The following is a 15,855-nucleotide window of genomic DNA, read 5'->3' on the forward strand; positions in this document are numbered from 1 at the left end:
GGATACATGGCCCCATTCATTCTTTCCTTAACACGGATCAATCGTCCTGTCCCCTTAGCAGAAAAACAGCCCCAAAGCATGATGTTTCCACCCCCATGCTTCACAGTAGGTATGGTGTTCTTGGGATGCAACTCAGTATTCTTCTTCCTCCAAACACGACTAGTTGAGTTTATACCAAAAAGTTCTATTTTGGTTTCATCTGACCACATGACATTCTCCCAATCCTCTGCTGTATCATCCATGTGCTCTCTGACAAACTTCAGACGGGCCTGGACATGCACTGGATTAAGCAGGGGGACACATCTGGCACTGCAGGATTTGATTCCCTGTCAGCGTAGTGTGTTACTGATGGTAACCTTCGTTACTTTGGTCCCAGCTCTCTGCAGGTCATTCACCAGGTCCCCCCGTGTGGTTCTGGGATTTTTGCTCACCGTTCTCATGATCATTTTGACCCCACAGGTTAAGATCTTGCGTGGAGCCCCAGATCGAGGGAGATTATCAGTGGTCTTGTATGTCTTCCATTTTCTGATAATTGCTCCCACAGTTGATTTTTTCACACCAAGCTGCTTGCCTATTGTAGATTCACTCTTCCCAGTCTGGTGCAGGTCTACAATTCTTTTCCTGGTGTCTTTCGACAGCTCTTTGGTGTTGGCCATAGTGGAGTTTGGAGTCTGACTGTTTGAGGCTGTGGACAGGTGTCGTCTATACAGATAAGTTCACACAAGTGTCATTAATACAGGTAACGAGTGGAGGACAGTAGAGCTTCTTAAAGAAGAAGTTACAGGTCTGTGAGAGTCAGAGATCTTCCTTGTTTCAAGTGACCAAATACTTATTTTCCACCATCATTTACAAAAAAATGTGTTAAAATTCCTGGATATTTTTTTCCCACATTCTGTCTCTCCCAGTTGAAGTGTACCTATGATGAAAATGACAGACCTCTGTCATCATTTGAAGTGGGAGAACTTGCACAATCGCTGGCTGACTAAATACTTTTTGGCCCCACTGTGTCTAAAGTTCCATGTTGTACTATTTTTCATACATTCAAGGGTCACCAAATAGTGTATTGGAAAAGTGTCTCTTCCAAAAGTTACCCTTGATGCTGGAATTGTAGTAACAAGGTTTAGTAGGTGAGCTTTATTGCAAATGGAATGTGTTCGTCCACATCTGCCTACGACGCAGTGTCTGACTTTAAGAAGCGCGCTTCTTACTAGAGATGTCCGATAATATCGGACTGCCGATATTATCGGCCAATAAACTTATTTTAATGCAATGATTATGTCTCGTTTTTATTATTGTAGAACATGTTGGTCGCAGGCAAGCAAAATGACACTGTGGCCATCGGAAACTTTGCGCAAACAATCGCTCAAAATACTTCACCGAAAACCACAACACCACCATCACTGTTTAGTTCTCCAAAAATATAGATTGTTCAATTTAGCTAACATTGTAAGATTAGCATCAATACGAACGGCCCATCGAATCTTACATAACACTGCACCAGCGCCACTTAAGCACTTTGTCCAGTTTACATCTGCTGTGACAACTAGAAATACACGAGCCTCCACTAGGGGGCAGTGTAGCATACCCAGATGTAAAACATCTTTTGCCACAATCAACCTTTTCATATAAAGCCATAAAGGAATGGAACCACCTCACAACAAACTTGAAAAGACTAAAAGATTACTCTTCATTCACAATTGAAGTTAAAAAGTGGCTTTGGGGCAAAGGTGCTCACACGGTCACTAAGGTGGCCACTAAGTTTGACACATCAATTTCATGTGTATTATATTTATCCATGAGAGCATTTTTGTTGTAAATTGTGAGGTGTGTCTGTTAAAATCATGCTTGTTTTTACAAAAGATGACAGATGAGAACAAGAGCATGTATTGTCTTTGTGTGATGATGTAAATGAGGTGTAGTTGTATTGTATATTAAGTATGTGTCAATAAAAGGGCATTTTATGACTTTTCTTAATTTGATTATTATAGAGTATGATTTTACTGTCATAATTTTATTGTAAGATTTTTGTATCCCTTTATATTAGGTAGCCACTGCAGATGGAAATGAGCTATTTAGCTATAATCTGGTACAGAACATATCTGTCTTTGAGCTTAATGTTTTTGTGCATTGTCCCTTAAAATAAAGACCAAACTAAACTAAATGCTTTAAAATGTAATATTGGAAATTATTGGTATCGGTTTCAAAAAGTAAAATGTATGACTTTTTAAAACGCCGCAGTGTACACGGACGTAGAGAGAAGTACAGAGCACCAATAATCCTTAAAGGCACTGCCTTTGCGTGCCGGCCCAGTCACAGTGAATGCAACGCATACTTGGTCAACAGCCATACAGGTCACACTGAGGGTGGCCGTATAAACAACTTTAACACTGTTACAAATATGCGGCACACTGTGAACCCACACCAAACAAGAATGACAAACACATTTCGGAAGAACATCAGCACCGTAACACAACATAAACACAACGGAACAAATACCCAGAACCCCTTGCAGCACTAACTCTTCCAGTGATACTCAGAATAGTTTTGTACATGAACCCATACCAATGACTGAGGCGTCGAGCACATCAAGACGTCCACTTAACCATCGAGTATATGTATGAGTACATATAACGAAGCTACGTAACTTAACATTCCCTAGTAGCTTAGCAGTAGCTACGCGACTTTTTGAACGAGTAGTGATTTCCGTAACTAAAATACATTTCTAACTAAATTAATAATAAATAAGTGCAAATGAAAATACAGCTTGATCACTTTAGTCATAAATGTTGCGCTTTAAAAACATGAATTTAGGTCCAGACTTTCTACGTTTTAGATTGTTGTCATTGCTAGCGCAGGTGGGATAACAGTTTTTTGCAACCGAGTACTGCTGCGGCCCATATGAACCACAGCTGAGAAACCCAACAATGGGTGAAAAAACACCATTTTAGAACAGGTTTCATCGCTCATCCAAGTAGGCTTCATCAGTTCACTTTCATAGACTTAAATAAGACCTTCCTTCCTAGGAGATTGACCGACTCAGCCTTGAACAAATAAACAGGACAAAGGCACTTTTGGTTTCAGAGGTCAAGTCCCTTGGGCATTAATGCAACTGAATACAAAAGCAACCAGGGTAACTACATCCAAACAACTGTTGTGCTGGCAGTGGTCTCACTCCATCCATCCATCCATCCATTTCCTACCGCTTATCCCCTTCGGGGTGCAATGTATTTTAATAACTGTCATTTTGAGCTAGGAATAGAACAAAAGCATCCTTGCATGTTACATTAAAATCTAATCTTATACCTATCCAAATGTCTGAACATGAAGCTTCCTCAGATGACAGGCGAAACGTCTTCTGAGACAATCTGAACATTCCGGTTCTGATTGATTTAATGACTTCCTTTAAAAACTGATGAATGTTATTGTTCCCAACAAAGACAAGGCAATTTGTGAAACAGATGGTGGGCAAGCTGATTTAAATTTAGAACATTTGAAAGAAGGGGGAAAAAAACACCTTATGCAATCTTTGCCATTTTTTGGTATGCCCACCAAGCCTATTTCATTAGAGCTAAAGTAAAATAAAGAAACCAATTTGAGCTGCTTTCGAACATCTATGACAAAAGAAAAGCTGAATCTGTCCAAAAATGAGTGAGGTTTGTCTCTGTCGCAATTACAAAGTAAGCATCCACTTTAAAGGAGAAGACAATGAAAGTTTTATCAATTTAAAGTGGTTAGTTAGACAAAGGCTGTCCTTTGTCACCAATTCTGTTTATAACTTTTACGGACAGAATTTCTAGGCGCAGTCAAGGCGTTGAGGGGTTCTGGTTTGGTGGCTGCAGGATTAGGTCTCTGCTTTTTGCAGATGATGTGGTCCTGATGGCTTCATCTGGCCGGGATCTTCAGCTCTCACTGGATCAGTTCGCAGCTGAGTGTGAAGCGACTGGGATGGGAATCAGCACTTCGAAGTCCGAGTCCATGGTTCTCTCCCGGAAAAAGGTGGAGTGCCATCTCCGGGTTGGGGAGGAGACCCTGCCCCAAGTGGAGGAGTTGAAGTACCTCGGAGTCTTGTTCACGAGTGAGGGAAGAGTGGATCGTGAGATCGACAGGCGGATCGGTGCGGCGTCTTCAGTAATGCGGACGTTGTATCGATCCGTTGTGGTGAAGAAGGAGCTGAGCCGGAAGGCAAAGCTCTCAATTTACCGGTCGATCTACATTCCCATCCACACCTATGGTCATGAGCTTTGGGTTATGACCGAAATGACAAGATCGCGGGTACAAGCGGCCCAAATGAGTTTCCTCCACTGGGTGGCGGGAATCTCCCTTAGAGATAGGGTGAGAAGCTCTGCCATCCGGGAGGAACTCAAAGTAAAGCCGCTGCTCCTCCACATGGAGAGGAACCAGGTGAGGTGGTTCGGGCATCTGGTCAGGATGCCACCCGAACGCCTCCCTAGGGAGGTGTTTAGGGCACATCCGACCTGCAGGAGGCCACAGGGAAGACCCAGGACACGTTGGTAAGACTATGTCTCCCGGCTTGCCTGGGAACGGCCCGGGATCCCCCGGGAGGAGCTGGACGAAGTGGCTGGGTAGAGGGAAGTCTTGGCTTCTCTGCTTAGGCTGCTGCCCCCACAAACCTAGGGTCAATTTAGTGTTGCAAATCATCCTATCCCCAGGTGCAGGTCTTTGGAGGTGGGAGGAAACCAAAGTACCGTAGGGAACCCATGCAGTGACGGGCAGAACATGCAAACTCCACACAGAATTAACCCCCAATTCCAATTGGGAATTGGGGGTTAAATCACCAAAAATGATTCGCAGGCGCGGCCACCGCTACTGCTCATTGCTCTCCTCACCTCCCGTGGGGTGATTAAGGGTGATGGGTCAAATGCAGAGAATAATTTTGCCACACCTAATTTGTGTGTGACAATAATTGGTACTATAACTTTAACTTCATGTACAGTCACATCTATTGACTTACTGTCTGAAAAACACTTCCGCACAGGCCAAATGCAATGCCAGCACCTTCTAAGCATTCGCTGTACCTAATCTTGAAAACTTTAACGTTAAACGGAAGATTAGAGCGTCTGCAGAATGTGTAGAAATACTGGTGGGCAGACAGTGAAAGTGGGTCACACAGGTGCAGATAGAGTACAAGTGCTTTGGACTGATAGACTCCAGACTGAGCAGATAAGAGGCGCAAATACTGTATTCCTCAGATGTTAAGTTTATACAAACATGTTCACTCCTCATCACACACTCGCCTCCCAGACAGAGAAGGTGTTTAATCGCCCGTCCGTGTCGGCCGCTTGACGAAAGGAAACCAAAACTCAAAAGTAAATACCTTTAAGTTCTGTGGCTAAATAAGTAGTCCCAAACTGGTTCGTTCTCTTGATGAGCAACCTTTAGCAAAGATTACTTATCAGACCTGTAACCTTACTCTTGTGTTGGCTAGCAATCACCTTAAGTTTTTTTATTATACCTACCCGCTCAGCAGCAATGATCTAGGAGCCTACTTGGCTTTGCATTCACTGTCTCAATATTGATTGGTCTTGCATCTGGTATGACTTCATGAGATTCCAATAGACATTGTGTCAAACAGATGTCCTCAGTTTTCCTCAAAAAAGGGGTGGAACTCTTTCTGCAAGGCGCTGGGAACTACTTCCAGTTGGTTGTTGGGTTATCATCCGCAGATTACTAGTCGACAGAGTGCACCAATCAAGACTGGGAGAGCACCATCAGATGTGTTTGTCATAAGGTTCCTACCACATAGTCGAACCGGCTTCCAAGGGTCGGGTATTCACATAACTTGTTGCTCAACTCCACCACTGGACATTACCTTCACTGGCAATGGATGACGCGGTACATTGTGTGCACCAACATGTGCGTCGGGCTTGTCGTGCTTGGCGCAATGCACGTAAGGCCTTTGAAAACCCCTCTGAGCGCAACCAGCGTGTACGCCATCGCATTGTAGCCCCCCGATTTGTCAGTAGTATCAGCATATCAAACCCAGCTCTGTCAGGGTAAAGCTACCTACCTCAATCACCTCGTATCCTGTGTTCTATGCGTCCAAGATCAAGCTAGTTGAGATAAGTTCCTTATGCCCTCCAGTCGAGCCTCCTCCCCGACCGAGGCTACTCAAGTCTTATTATGTTAGTGCCATAATTGATTCTAGGATGCGTGGTAAAGGTATGCAGTATCTTGTCTATAGGGGAGGGTTATGGTCCTGAATACCGGTTAACGGTTTAGCGTTGCTTCGTTTTGGATGCCTCTCTTATCACTTTCAATCTTAGTTTCCTGCTAAGTCTCGTGGGTCGCACGGTGGCGACTGTAAGGGCAGGGCATTGTTATGTTTAGGTTTGTGTGCAGTTGTGGGACATTTCAAATTTCTCAGTTCTGTGCAGTCACTTTCTTTTACATCTGCCTAGATTACATGAGTGCAAACGGTGGCCAATGCCAGGAGACAAACCTGCAACAGTTTCTGCTAAGGGCAGGAGGAGGATGTGCAGTTGTCTTTAGCACATGGCTAGTGTTTTGACGTCACCTGCATTCGCCACTGGAATACCCGCTTGCAGACAACTTTGTCTATCTCCTACTCTTGGTTTTGGCAAGTAAGGTTTTGGGTGGGAATGGTTGAAAGGACGCTGTTGTATGTGGGAGACAGGTGGTGTCGCAGACCACCTCATCTGTTCAGGGATGATTTTTCCAACCTTTACATAGAGGCTTTACTTACACCTCTTTTGTACCATTTGTCCTACCTGTCCAGAATCTGTACATTTTCGTTCTAAAAGGAGTGTCGTTTCTCCCTGAGGTGCAGGTAGACAGCAGACTCTTGGCCTGAAGAGTTTGCCCGTCTATGCTGTGCCATGCGTCAGGTTATTGGTTGTTTTGTTTACCCAATATATGAATTAGTGCATTCATCATTACACTGGATAGTATACACCAGATAGTTTTTGTGGGTGGTGGGTGTCTGGTCTTTAGCATGTACCAGTCTCTGTCTCTGGGTGTTGCCTGGTTCGAAGTGTATTGGTATGTTGTGTTGGTTAAAAACTATTCTGCGTTTCTCAGATAGACCTGATACATATGGAATGACAATAGTTTTGCATGGGTCACCTTCTTCCTCCTCATCCACTCTGTTCTTGTTATTTCTGGAACTGGAAGCACTTTTCACAAACGACCAGCTGGGATAACCACAAGTATTGAGGGCTTCCCTCAAATGCCTATACTCTTTCTCTTTGGCCTGTGAGCTGGTAAGAATATTATCAGCTCTGTGTTGTAGGGTTCTGATAACACCCAGTTTGTGTTCCAGTGGGTGGTGAGAATCAAAAAGTAGGTATTGATCGGTATGTGTGAGTTTTGGGTAAACCTCGACATGGAGGCCCCTGTTTTCTCCAATGTAGACATCACAGTCCAAAAAAGGCAACTCATTCTCTTTGTCATCCTCACATGTGAACTCGATGTTTTTGTCCACTGAGAGTATGTGCTCGGTGAAGACTTGCCCTTGGTTTCTGTCATCCCCATATCTGTACCAATGACTTAGTGCTGTTTGCTTAAAAGAGCACAAAACTCTCTTTTCCATGTGAAGTTTTGCTACTATTGGGGATACGGGTGATACCATGTAACAACCATGTTTTTGGAAAATGGAAAAGTTTGGGCAAAAGGCAAATCTGTTTTTATGTTTTCTTTTGTATCTCTTTTGTCTGTGTGCATGAGCTCCCTGCCCGTACGGTTGACGAGACCGAGTGAGTGACCGCTGTAAACACCATTTGTTTTATTCGGGCCGCTAAAAATGTTTTGTACCGCATTTTTTGGAGTATAAGTCACTCCGGAGTACAAGTCGCACCTGCCGAAAATGCATAATAAACAAGGAAAAAAACATATATAAGTCGCATTTTTGGGGAAATGTATTTGATAAAACCCAACACCAAGAACAGACATTTGAAAGGCAATTTAAAATAAATAAAGAATAGTGAACAACAGATTGAATAAGTGTAGGCTATATGAGGCATAAATAAGCAACTGCTATGTTAACCTAACATATTATGGTAAGAGTCATTCAAATAACTAGAACATATAGAACATGCTATACCTTTACCAAACTATCTCTCACTCCTAATCCATAAATCCCAGGAAATCTTATACGTCTAGTCTCTTACCTGAATGAGATAAATTATATTATTTGATATTTTACAGTAATGGGTTAATAATTTCACACATTAGTCGCTCCGGAGTATAAGTCGCACCCCCAGTCAAACTATGAAAAAAACTGTGACTTATAGTCCGAAAAATACTGTACATAAACTTTGTAATTATGAACACTTATGGGGCGGCATAGCTCGGTTGGTAGAGCAGCTGTGCCAGCAACTTGAGGGTTGCAGGTTCGATTCCCGCTTCCGCCATCCTAGTCACTGCCGTTGTGTCTTTGGGCAAGACACTTTACCCACCTGCTCCCAGTGCCACCCACACTGCTTTAAATGGAACTTAGGTATTGGGTTTCACTATATAAAGCGCTTTGAGTCACTAGAGAAAAGCGCTATATAAATATAATTCACTCACTTGTCAATTAAATAAGGTGTTCTTGTCATATTTTTTGTTTTATTTTTATTTTTTTATTTTGAGGAAGTGGCAAACAGCAGCTTTAAAGGCCAACTGAAATGAGATGTTCTTATTTAAAGGGGGATAGCAGCTCCATTCTATGTGTCATACTTCATCATTTCACCATATTGCCCTATTTTTGCTGAAAGGATTTAGTAGAGAACATCCACGATAAAGTTGGCAACTTTTGGTCGCTAATAAAAAAGCCTTGCCTGTACCGGAAGTAGCAGACGATGTGCGTGTGACGTCACGGGTTGTGGAGCTCCTCACATCTGAACATTGTTTACAATCATGGCCACCAGCAGCCAGAGCGATTCGGACCGAGAAAGCGACAATTTCCCCATTAATTTGAGTGAGGATGAAAGATTCGTGGATGAGGACGTTTAGAGTGAAGAACTAGAAAAAAAATGTCAATAAAAAAGGCGATTGCAGTGGGAGCGATTCAGGTGTTATTTGACACATTTACTAGGATAATTCTGGAAAACCCCTTATCTGCCTATTGTGTTGCTAGTGTTTTAGTGAGATTAAATAGTACCTGAAATGGGGAGAGGTGTGGCCACGTGTGTGTTAACCGCGAGTGTCTCTGAGGGAAGTCACGCAGCTGCAGCAGGACGGAAGCTCCGCTGATGTCTCCGGTAAGAGACGACTTTTTATCACAATTTTCTCACCGAAAACTGCCTGTTAACATGTGGTCGGGATCCATGTTTGCTTGACCGCTCTGTTCCATAGTAAAGCTTCACCTTCGGGAATTTTAAACAAGGAAACACCGGCTGTGTCTGTGTGGCTAAAGGCTAAAAGCGTCCCACCGTCATCGTTCTACTTTGACTTCTCCATTATTAATTGAACAAATTAGCTACACAGATGTCCAGAATACTGTGTAATTATGCGATTAAAGCAGACTACTTATAGCTTGGATCGGGCTGGAAAATAATGTCCGCTACAACCCAAGACGTCAAACACACGCTTCATCATACCGCCACCTTTTCAACACGACACTTGGCGGGAAATTTAAAATTGCAATTTAGTAAAGTAAAGCGGCCGTATTGGCATGTGTTGCAATGTTAATATTTCATCATTGATGTATAAACTATCAGACTGCGTGGTGGCTAGTAGTGGCTTTCAGTAGGACTTTAAGGTCCGCAAAAGTTGAGGTACCATTGTACCTTTAAAAAAATAGCTACAAAAGTACTTGAATATTTTTCTCCTGACTAAATACATTTTCTCACTCAATTCCACTTGAGTTACATTAATTTGAAGTAAAACTACTCTTACTTGATTCAAATTGTTGGCTACACTTCCCACCCCTGTTGTAACTTTATGCCTTGTGTTGACAGTTAAATGTGCTCCAAGCATGCCTGTGGACTCACCCGCAGGTTCCAGCTGTTGAGTCGAGCCTCCAAGTCACTGTCATCGAGAGACACACGCCCTCCGTCACCCTGAGGAAAAAGCGGATGCAAATTGGGAATTGAATTTACTACCTGGCATGACATTTGGCCTGAGTGGTAGTCTGTTATCTTGACATTCAGCAAAAACAGACAGATTTACACATGGCGCCACACCCTCACAATGACCCACTCTTTAACACAGGGGTGTCCAAAGTGCGGCCCGCAGCTAATTCTTTACTGGAAATGCTATTGCAAAAAACAATCAAAAAAGTGGAATGAGGTGAAATCTAAAGAGAAAAAGTTGCAATGTTGACACAAAGCTGCCATGCAAGCTGTTTTTTGTCTTTTGTCTTTCTTTATTTTTCTTTTTTTGCCATTGCTAAAAAAAAAAAAAAAAAGGACAAAAAAATCCATGTTATAATGAATTATTTTCAAGGCTCCAATTACTTCAAATATTTCACTTTAAAATGCTTTATGTGGTAAATATTGCATATATTGGGTAGTTGCCATATAAAAACATCAAAGTTTTCTTTGGCAAAAGAGCATAAAACAAACAAAATAATAGTTCAAACGTCAAATCCACAGATTTATCTGAAGTTGATCTCGTAACTTAAGTGTTGAAAGTAAAAGAAAAACCTAATAAAAAATGTATCACTTTATGAGTGGGGCACCTTTTGGATCCCAAATATATTTAGTGTTTATTTATTTAGCTTTTCACTGTGATTACTCAAAAATATGAAAGTATTAAAACCAATTGTGTCCTGCATTATTGATCTTTTAGGGCTCTAATTACTTATTCTTTTTTACTATTAAAAAACAAAGTTGTCTTTGACAGAAAAGCCATAAAACCTGTTTTTAATTATTTTGTATTACTTTATTTCAACATGAAGTTGATATACAGATTTTCTGTAAGCGTTAAATAATAATAATAACAATAATTTGATTTATTTTTAACATTTAAATGACTTAGACCCTTTATGGTCCCTTGGACCCCTAGAAGTAAAATAAATAAAAAATCCATTTATTTTGTTATGGTTTGAAAATGAAAAATATAAAAATGGCCCCCACATGCTTTAATTTGTCTGTGTGTGGCCTTCAGTGCTAAAAGTTTGGACACCCCTGCTTTAACAGGTGTTCCCCTCTAAAACCAACGGCGTACCCCGTTATTCCCTATCTCGCCACCCGGTCCTCTCACACACATCGGGGGTGCCAGCTGTTTGGCAGTTAGCACAAAATGTCCGTCACAAAGTGAATAATGCAGATACGAGGCAACATCTTTTGTTACAAGGATTTACTTTCAACTTTCAACTTCCAGCCTTGCGTGTGTCAATACAAGCTTGGTTTTCTAAAGTTTAGGAAAAGAGGAAATATCTAATAACATAGAGAGAAAGATCTGGTAAGAGGAGCTGTGAACATGCCGGGTGTAGCTCAGAGGAATCAGTAGACGGAATATCTCAGGATTGAATGACCATTCCTTGATTTAAAAGGCATTAGCCTCACATAAATAGCACAAATATGTCATTTCAATATCTTGCAAGTTCACAAAAAAGGTCAATAGAGTAACTGTTATTTTTAAAGGCACTGGAGAATATCTGATTTTTCCATGCTGCTGTAGTACGGCGCAGAATGTCGTCATGTTCTTCTTCGGTAAGGCTGAATCAACAGTGCCTCTGCTGGTTGCAGCCGAGTAGTGCACTCCATGTTGCCTCTATGGCAGGGGTAGGAACCTATGGCTCTAGAGCCAGATGTGGCTCTTTTGATGACTGCATCTGGCTCTCAGATAAATCTGAGCTGACATTGCTTCATAATTCCACTAGTAATCACAGTGTTAAAAACAACGCTCAAAATATTAAACATTCTCATGCATTTTTATGTTCAAGAAGTTGCGTTAATGGTAAGAAGTAATTTATTTATTATTGGTTAGTGTGGGGCTTGTTCTTCAGGGGGTTCTTCAGACCACCAACAGCCTGTTTTAGCGTTACAATATTGTTTTATTTTCTCTCAATTGCTTTAAGGCAATTGTCTTTTTCTCTTTCGTCCTCACTCGCGCTCTGGCTCCAGCCCCAACCCTGTCTCTCCTCCTGGCTGCTGCTTATAACAGAGCGACAGGTGATTAGATAAAAAGGCCCAGGTGGGCCGTCTACGCACCTGTCGCTGATTTCGAGGCCGGTCCTGGCAACATCCTTCCACAGTTAGCTTCAGAATAACAATGTTATTACAAAGAATAAGAGACTTATTATACTCTGGAAATGTTGGTTCATCGTTAAAAAAAATATTATATGGCTCTTAGGGAAATACATTTTAAAATATTTGGCTTCTTGGCTCTCTCAGCCAAAAAGGTTCCCGACCCCTGCTCTATGGGTTGAAGATGCAATTGTCTTTCACATTTTTCCTTAACTCTTCTACCTAAATGTCTAAATGTTTTCCGTTCAGGCCTTTTTGTTAATGACTTTGTCAAAGCCACGACTTGTTCCACATGGAATAGGTTGAGGGGATTTCCTGCCATCTCCGTGGGAAACTGGGCTTTCCAAAATGTCCCTTTACCCACATAAAAGACGAAAGAAAAAAAAAAAAATCACTGTTTTGCAACATCAAGTTTTGTTGCGAATAATTCAATGTGTCATCGCAGATGTTTTACAGGAAATGTACAAATCTACAAAAATCCCTACGTTGGAGACAATCATGAATGAACTAACCGCTCTGGCTTCATGTCTGGGTGAGTGCTTGAGGGGGCTGGAGGCGGGGGCTCCTCCTCGTGGGGTCTTCTCTTTACTCAGCTGGCTACTAGAAAAGAAGGAGGCATGGGAAGAAAAAAAGATAAACCTTCAGTTTAAGCACAATCAGTCCGCCTCGCGTTGTATACATGTCAACATCTGGAAGTTGTTGCACAGTTTGTAGTCTGCAATGGTTTCCATTAGATGGTAGAAACGCCGTGCCAGCAACTTGAGGGTTCCAGGTTCCATTCGAGTTTCCCTCAGCCTAGTCATGGCCAGAGTGTCCTTGGGCAAGACACTTCACCCGTGCATGGCAGCTTTCGCCATCAGTGTGTGAATGTGTGAATGGGATGTACAAACCTCGCTTCCATATGAGTTTGGATATTGTGTTAGATGTAAATATAAACAGAATACAATGATTTGCAAATCCTTTTCAAGCCATATTCAGTTGAATATGCTACAAAGACAACATATTTGATGTTTGCAAATGATAATTAACTTGGAATTTCATGACTGCAACACGTGCCAAAGTAGTTGGGAAAGGGCATGTTCACCACTGTGTTACATCACCTTTTCTTTTAACAACACTCAATAAACGTTTGGGAACTGAGGAAACTAATTGTTGAAGCTTTGAAAGAGGAATTCTTTCCCATTCTTGTTTTATGTAGAGCTTCAGTCCTTCAACAGTCCGGGGTCTCCGCTGTCCTATTTTACGCTTCATAATGCACCACACATTTTCCATGGGAGACAGGTCTGGACTGCAGGCGGGCCAGGAAAGTACCCGCACTCTTTTTTTCCGAAGCCACGCTGTTGTAACACGTGCTGAATGTGCCTTGGCATTGTCTTGCTGAAATAAGCAGGGGCGTCCATGAAAAAGACGGCGCTTAGATGGCAGCATATGTTGTTCCAAGACCTGTATGTACCTTTCAGCATTAATGGTGCCTTCACAGATGTGTAATTTTTACCCATGCCTTGGGCACTAATGCACCCCCATACCATCACACATGTGTAAGTTACCCATGCCTTGGGCACTAAAGCACCCCCATACCATCACACATGCTGGCTTTTACACTTTGCGACGATAACAGTCTAGATGGTTCGCTTCCCCTTTGGTCCGGATGACACCATGTCGAATATTAAATGATAAATGGGTTTTACTTTTATCACGCTTTTCTACCTTCAAGGTACTCAAAGCGCTTTGACACTACTTCCACATTAACCCATTCACACACACATTCACACACTGATGGAAGGAGCTGCCATGCAAGGCACTAAACAGCACCCATCATGAGCAAGGGTGAAGTGTCTTGCTCAGGACACAACAGACGTGACGAGGTTGGTACTGGTGGGGATTGAACCAGGGACCCTCGGGTTGCGCACAGCCACTCTCCTACTGCGCCACGCCGTCCAATATTTCCAAAAACAATATGAAATGTGGACTTGTCAGACCACAGAACAAGGTAAAGCCACTGCTCCTCCACATGGAGAGGAGCCAGATGAGGTGGTTCGGGCATCTGGTCAGGAGGGAGGTGTTTGGGGCATGTCCGACCGGTAGGAGGCCACGGGGAAGACCCAGGACACGTTGGGAAGACTATGTCTCCTGGCTGGCCTGGGAACGCCTCGGGATCCCCCGGGAAGAGCTGGACGAAGTGGCTGGGGAGAGGGAAGTCTTGGCTTCTCTGCTTAGGCTGCTGCCCCCACAAACCTAGGGTCAATTGAGTGTTAACAATCAACCTATTCCCCAGGGAATTAATATATGATCCGAAAATGTATTTTGTTCTACACACTTTCTTCATATAATTTCTTATGTCTATACAGGTATCGGATTCCAGGATGCTGGGTCATCTCCTAGTCTGCTGCTTTGAGGCAGCTATTGATTGATTGATTGAAACTTTTATTAGTAGATTGCACAGTTCAGTACATATTCCGTACAATTGACCACTAAATGGTAACACCCCAATAAGTTTTTCAACTTGTTTAAGTCGGGGTCCACGTTAATCATTCATTTGTGGGTTTTCTGTTTATAAGGCAGATGATCCACACAAAAGGTTTTTTTTTTGGCATGTGCATGGAAACATGGGATGCAAAAAAAGTAGTTATGTTTTACATTGCATCACTGATTATGATAAAAGGCTTGCCTTAAAGGGGAACATTATCAGCAGACCTATGTAAGTGTCAATATATACCTTGATGGTGCAGAATAAAGACCATCTATTTTTTCAACCGATTTCCGAACTCTAAATGGGTGAATTTTGGGAAATTAAACGCCTTCCTGTTTATCGCGCTGGAAGCGATGACGTCAGAATGTGACGTCGCCGAGGTAACACACCCGCCATTTTCATTTTCAACACATTACAAACACCGGGTCTCAGCTCTGTTATTTTACGTTTTTTCGACTATTTTTTGGAACCTTGGAGACATCATGCCTGGTGGGTGTGTTGTCGGAGGGTGTAACAACACTAACAGGGAGGGATTCAAGTTGCACCACTGGCAAGAAATCTGCCGCCAGACCCCCATTGAATGTACCAGAGTGTCTCCACATTTGACCGGCGATGCTAAGACAGACATGGCACAGAGATGTATGGATAACCTGCAGATGCATTTGCAACCATTAAGTCAACCAAATCACAAAGGTGAGTTTTGTTGATGTTGACTGCCAGCTAATCGATGCTAACATGCTACGCTAATCGATGCTAACATGCTATTTACCGGAGGTGCTAAAGCAGACATGGCACAGAGATGTATGGATAACCTCCAGATGCATTTGCAACTATATTACGTTTCCTTCCACCCACATTTAATGCGAAACAAACACTTACCAATCGACGGATTTAAGTTGCTCCAGTGTCACAAGATGCGAAAGTCCTGATCGTTTGGTCCGCACATTTTACCGGCGATGCTAACGCAGCTATTCGGCCATGCTATGGCTATGAATAGCGTCAATAGCTATTTGCTCAATGGCTTCAGTTTCTTCTTCAATATTTTCATACTCCAACCATCTGTTTCAATACATGCGTAATCTGTTGAATCGCTTGAGTCGCTGAAATCCGAGTTTGAATCCGAGCTAATGTCGCTATATCTTGCTGTGGTATTCCCATTGTTTGTTTACATTGGCAGCACTGTGTGACGTCACAGGGAAATGGCCAGTGTCTTCGCAGAGAGTCGAAAGT

The 15,855-nt window shown here is 42.4% G+C and overlaps 1 protein-coding gene across 4 annotated transcripts in view; it reads right to left on the minus strand.

The window, feature by feature from the left end:
• Positions 1–15,855, minus strand: part of cep112 (centrosomal protein 112) — a 406,308-nt gene that overhangs the window by 368,931 nt on the left and 21,522 nt on the right. For 3 of the 4 annotated variants that reach the window (XM_061885270.1, XM_061885268.1, XM_061885271.1), the window contains exons 5-6: positions 12,668–12,755; positions 9,954–10,022 (exon numbers count right to left, since the gene is read on the minus strand). In XM_061885270.1, coding sequence (XP_061741254.1) covers positions 9,954–10,022; positions 12,668–12,755 — 157 coding nt within the window. The remainder of the gene's footprint in view (positions 1–9,953; positions 10,023–12,667; positions 12,756–15,855) is intronic. The other variant, XM_061885269.1, reaches the window with a different exon arrangement.

Source organism: Nerophis ophidion, linkage group LG23, assembly GCF_033978795.1.
Source record: "Nerophis ophidion isolate RoL-2023_Sa linkage group LG23, RoL_Noph_v1.0, whole genome shotgun sequence".
Taxonomy (NCBI): domain Eukaryota; kingdom Metazoa; phylum Chordata; class Actinopteri; order Syngnathiformes; family Syngnathidae; genus Nerophis; species Nerophis ophidion.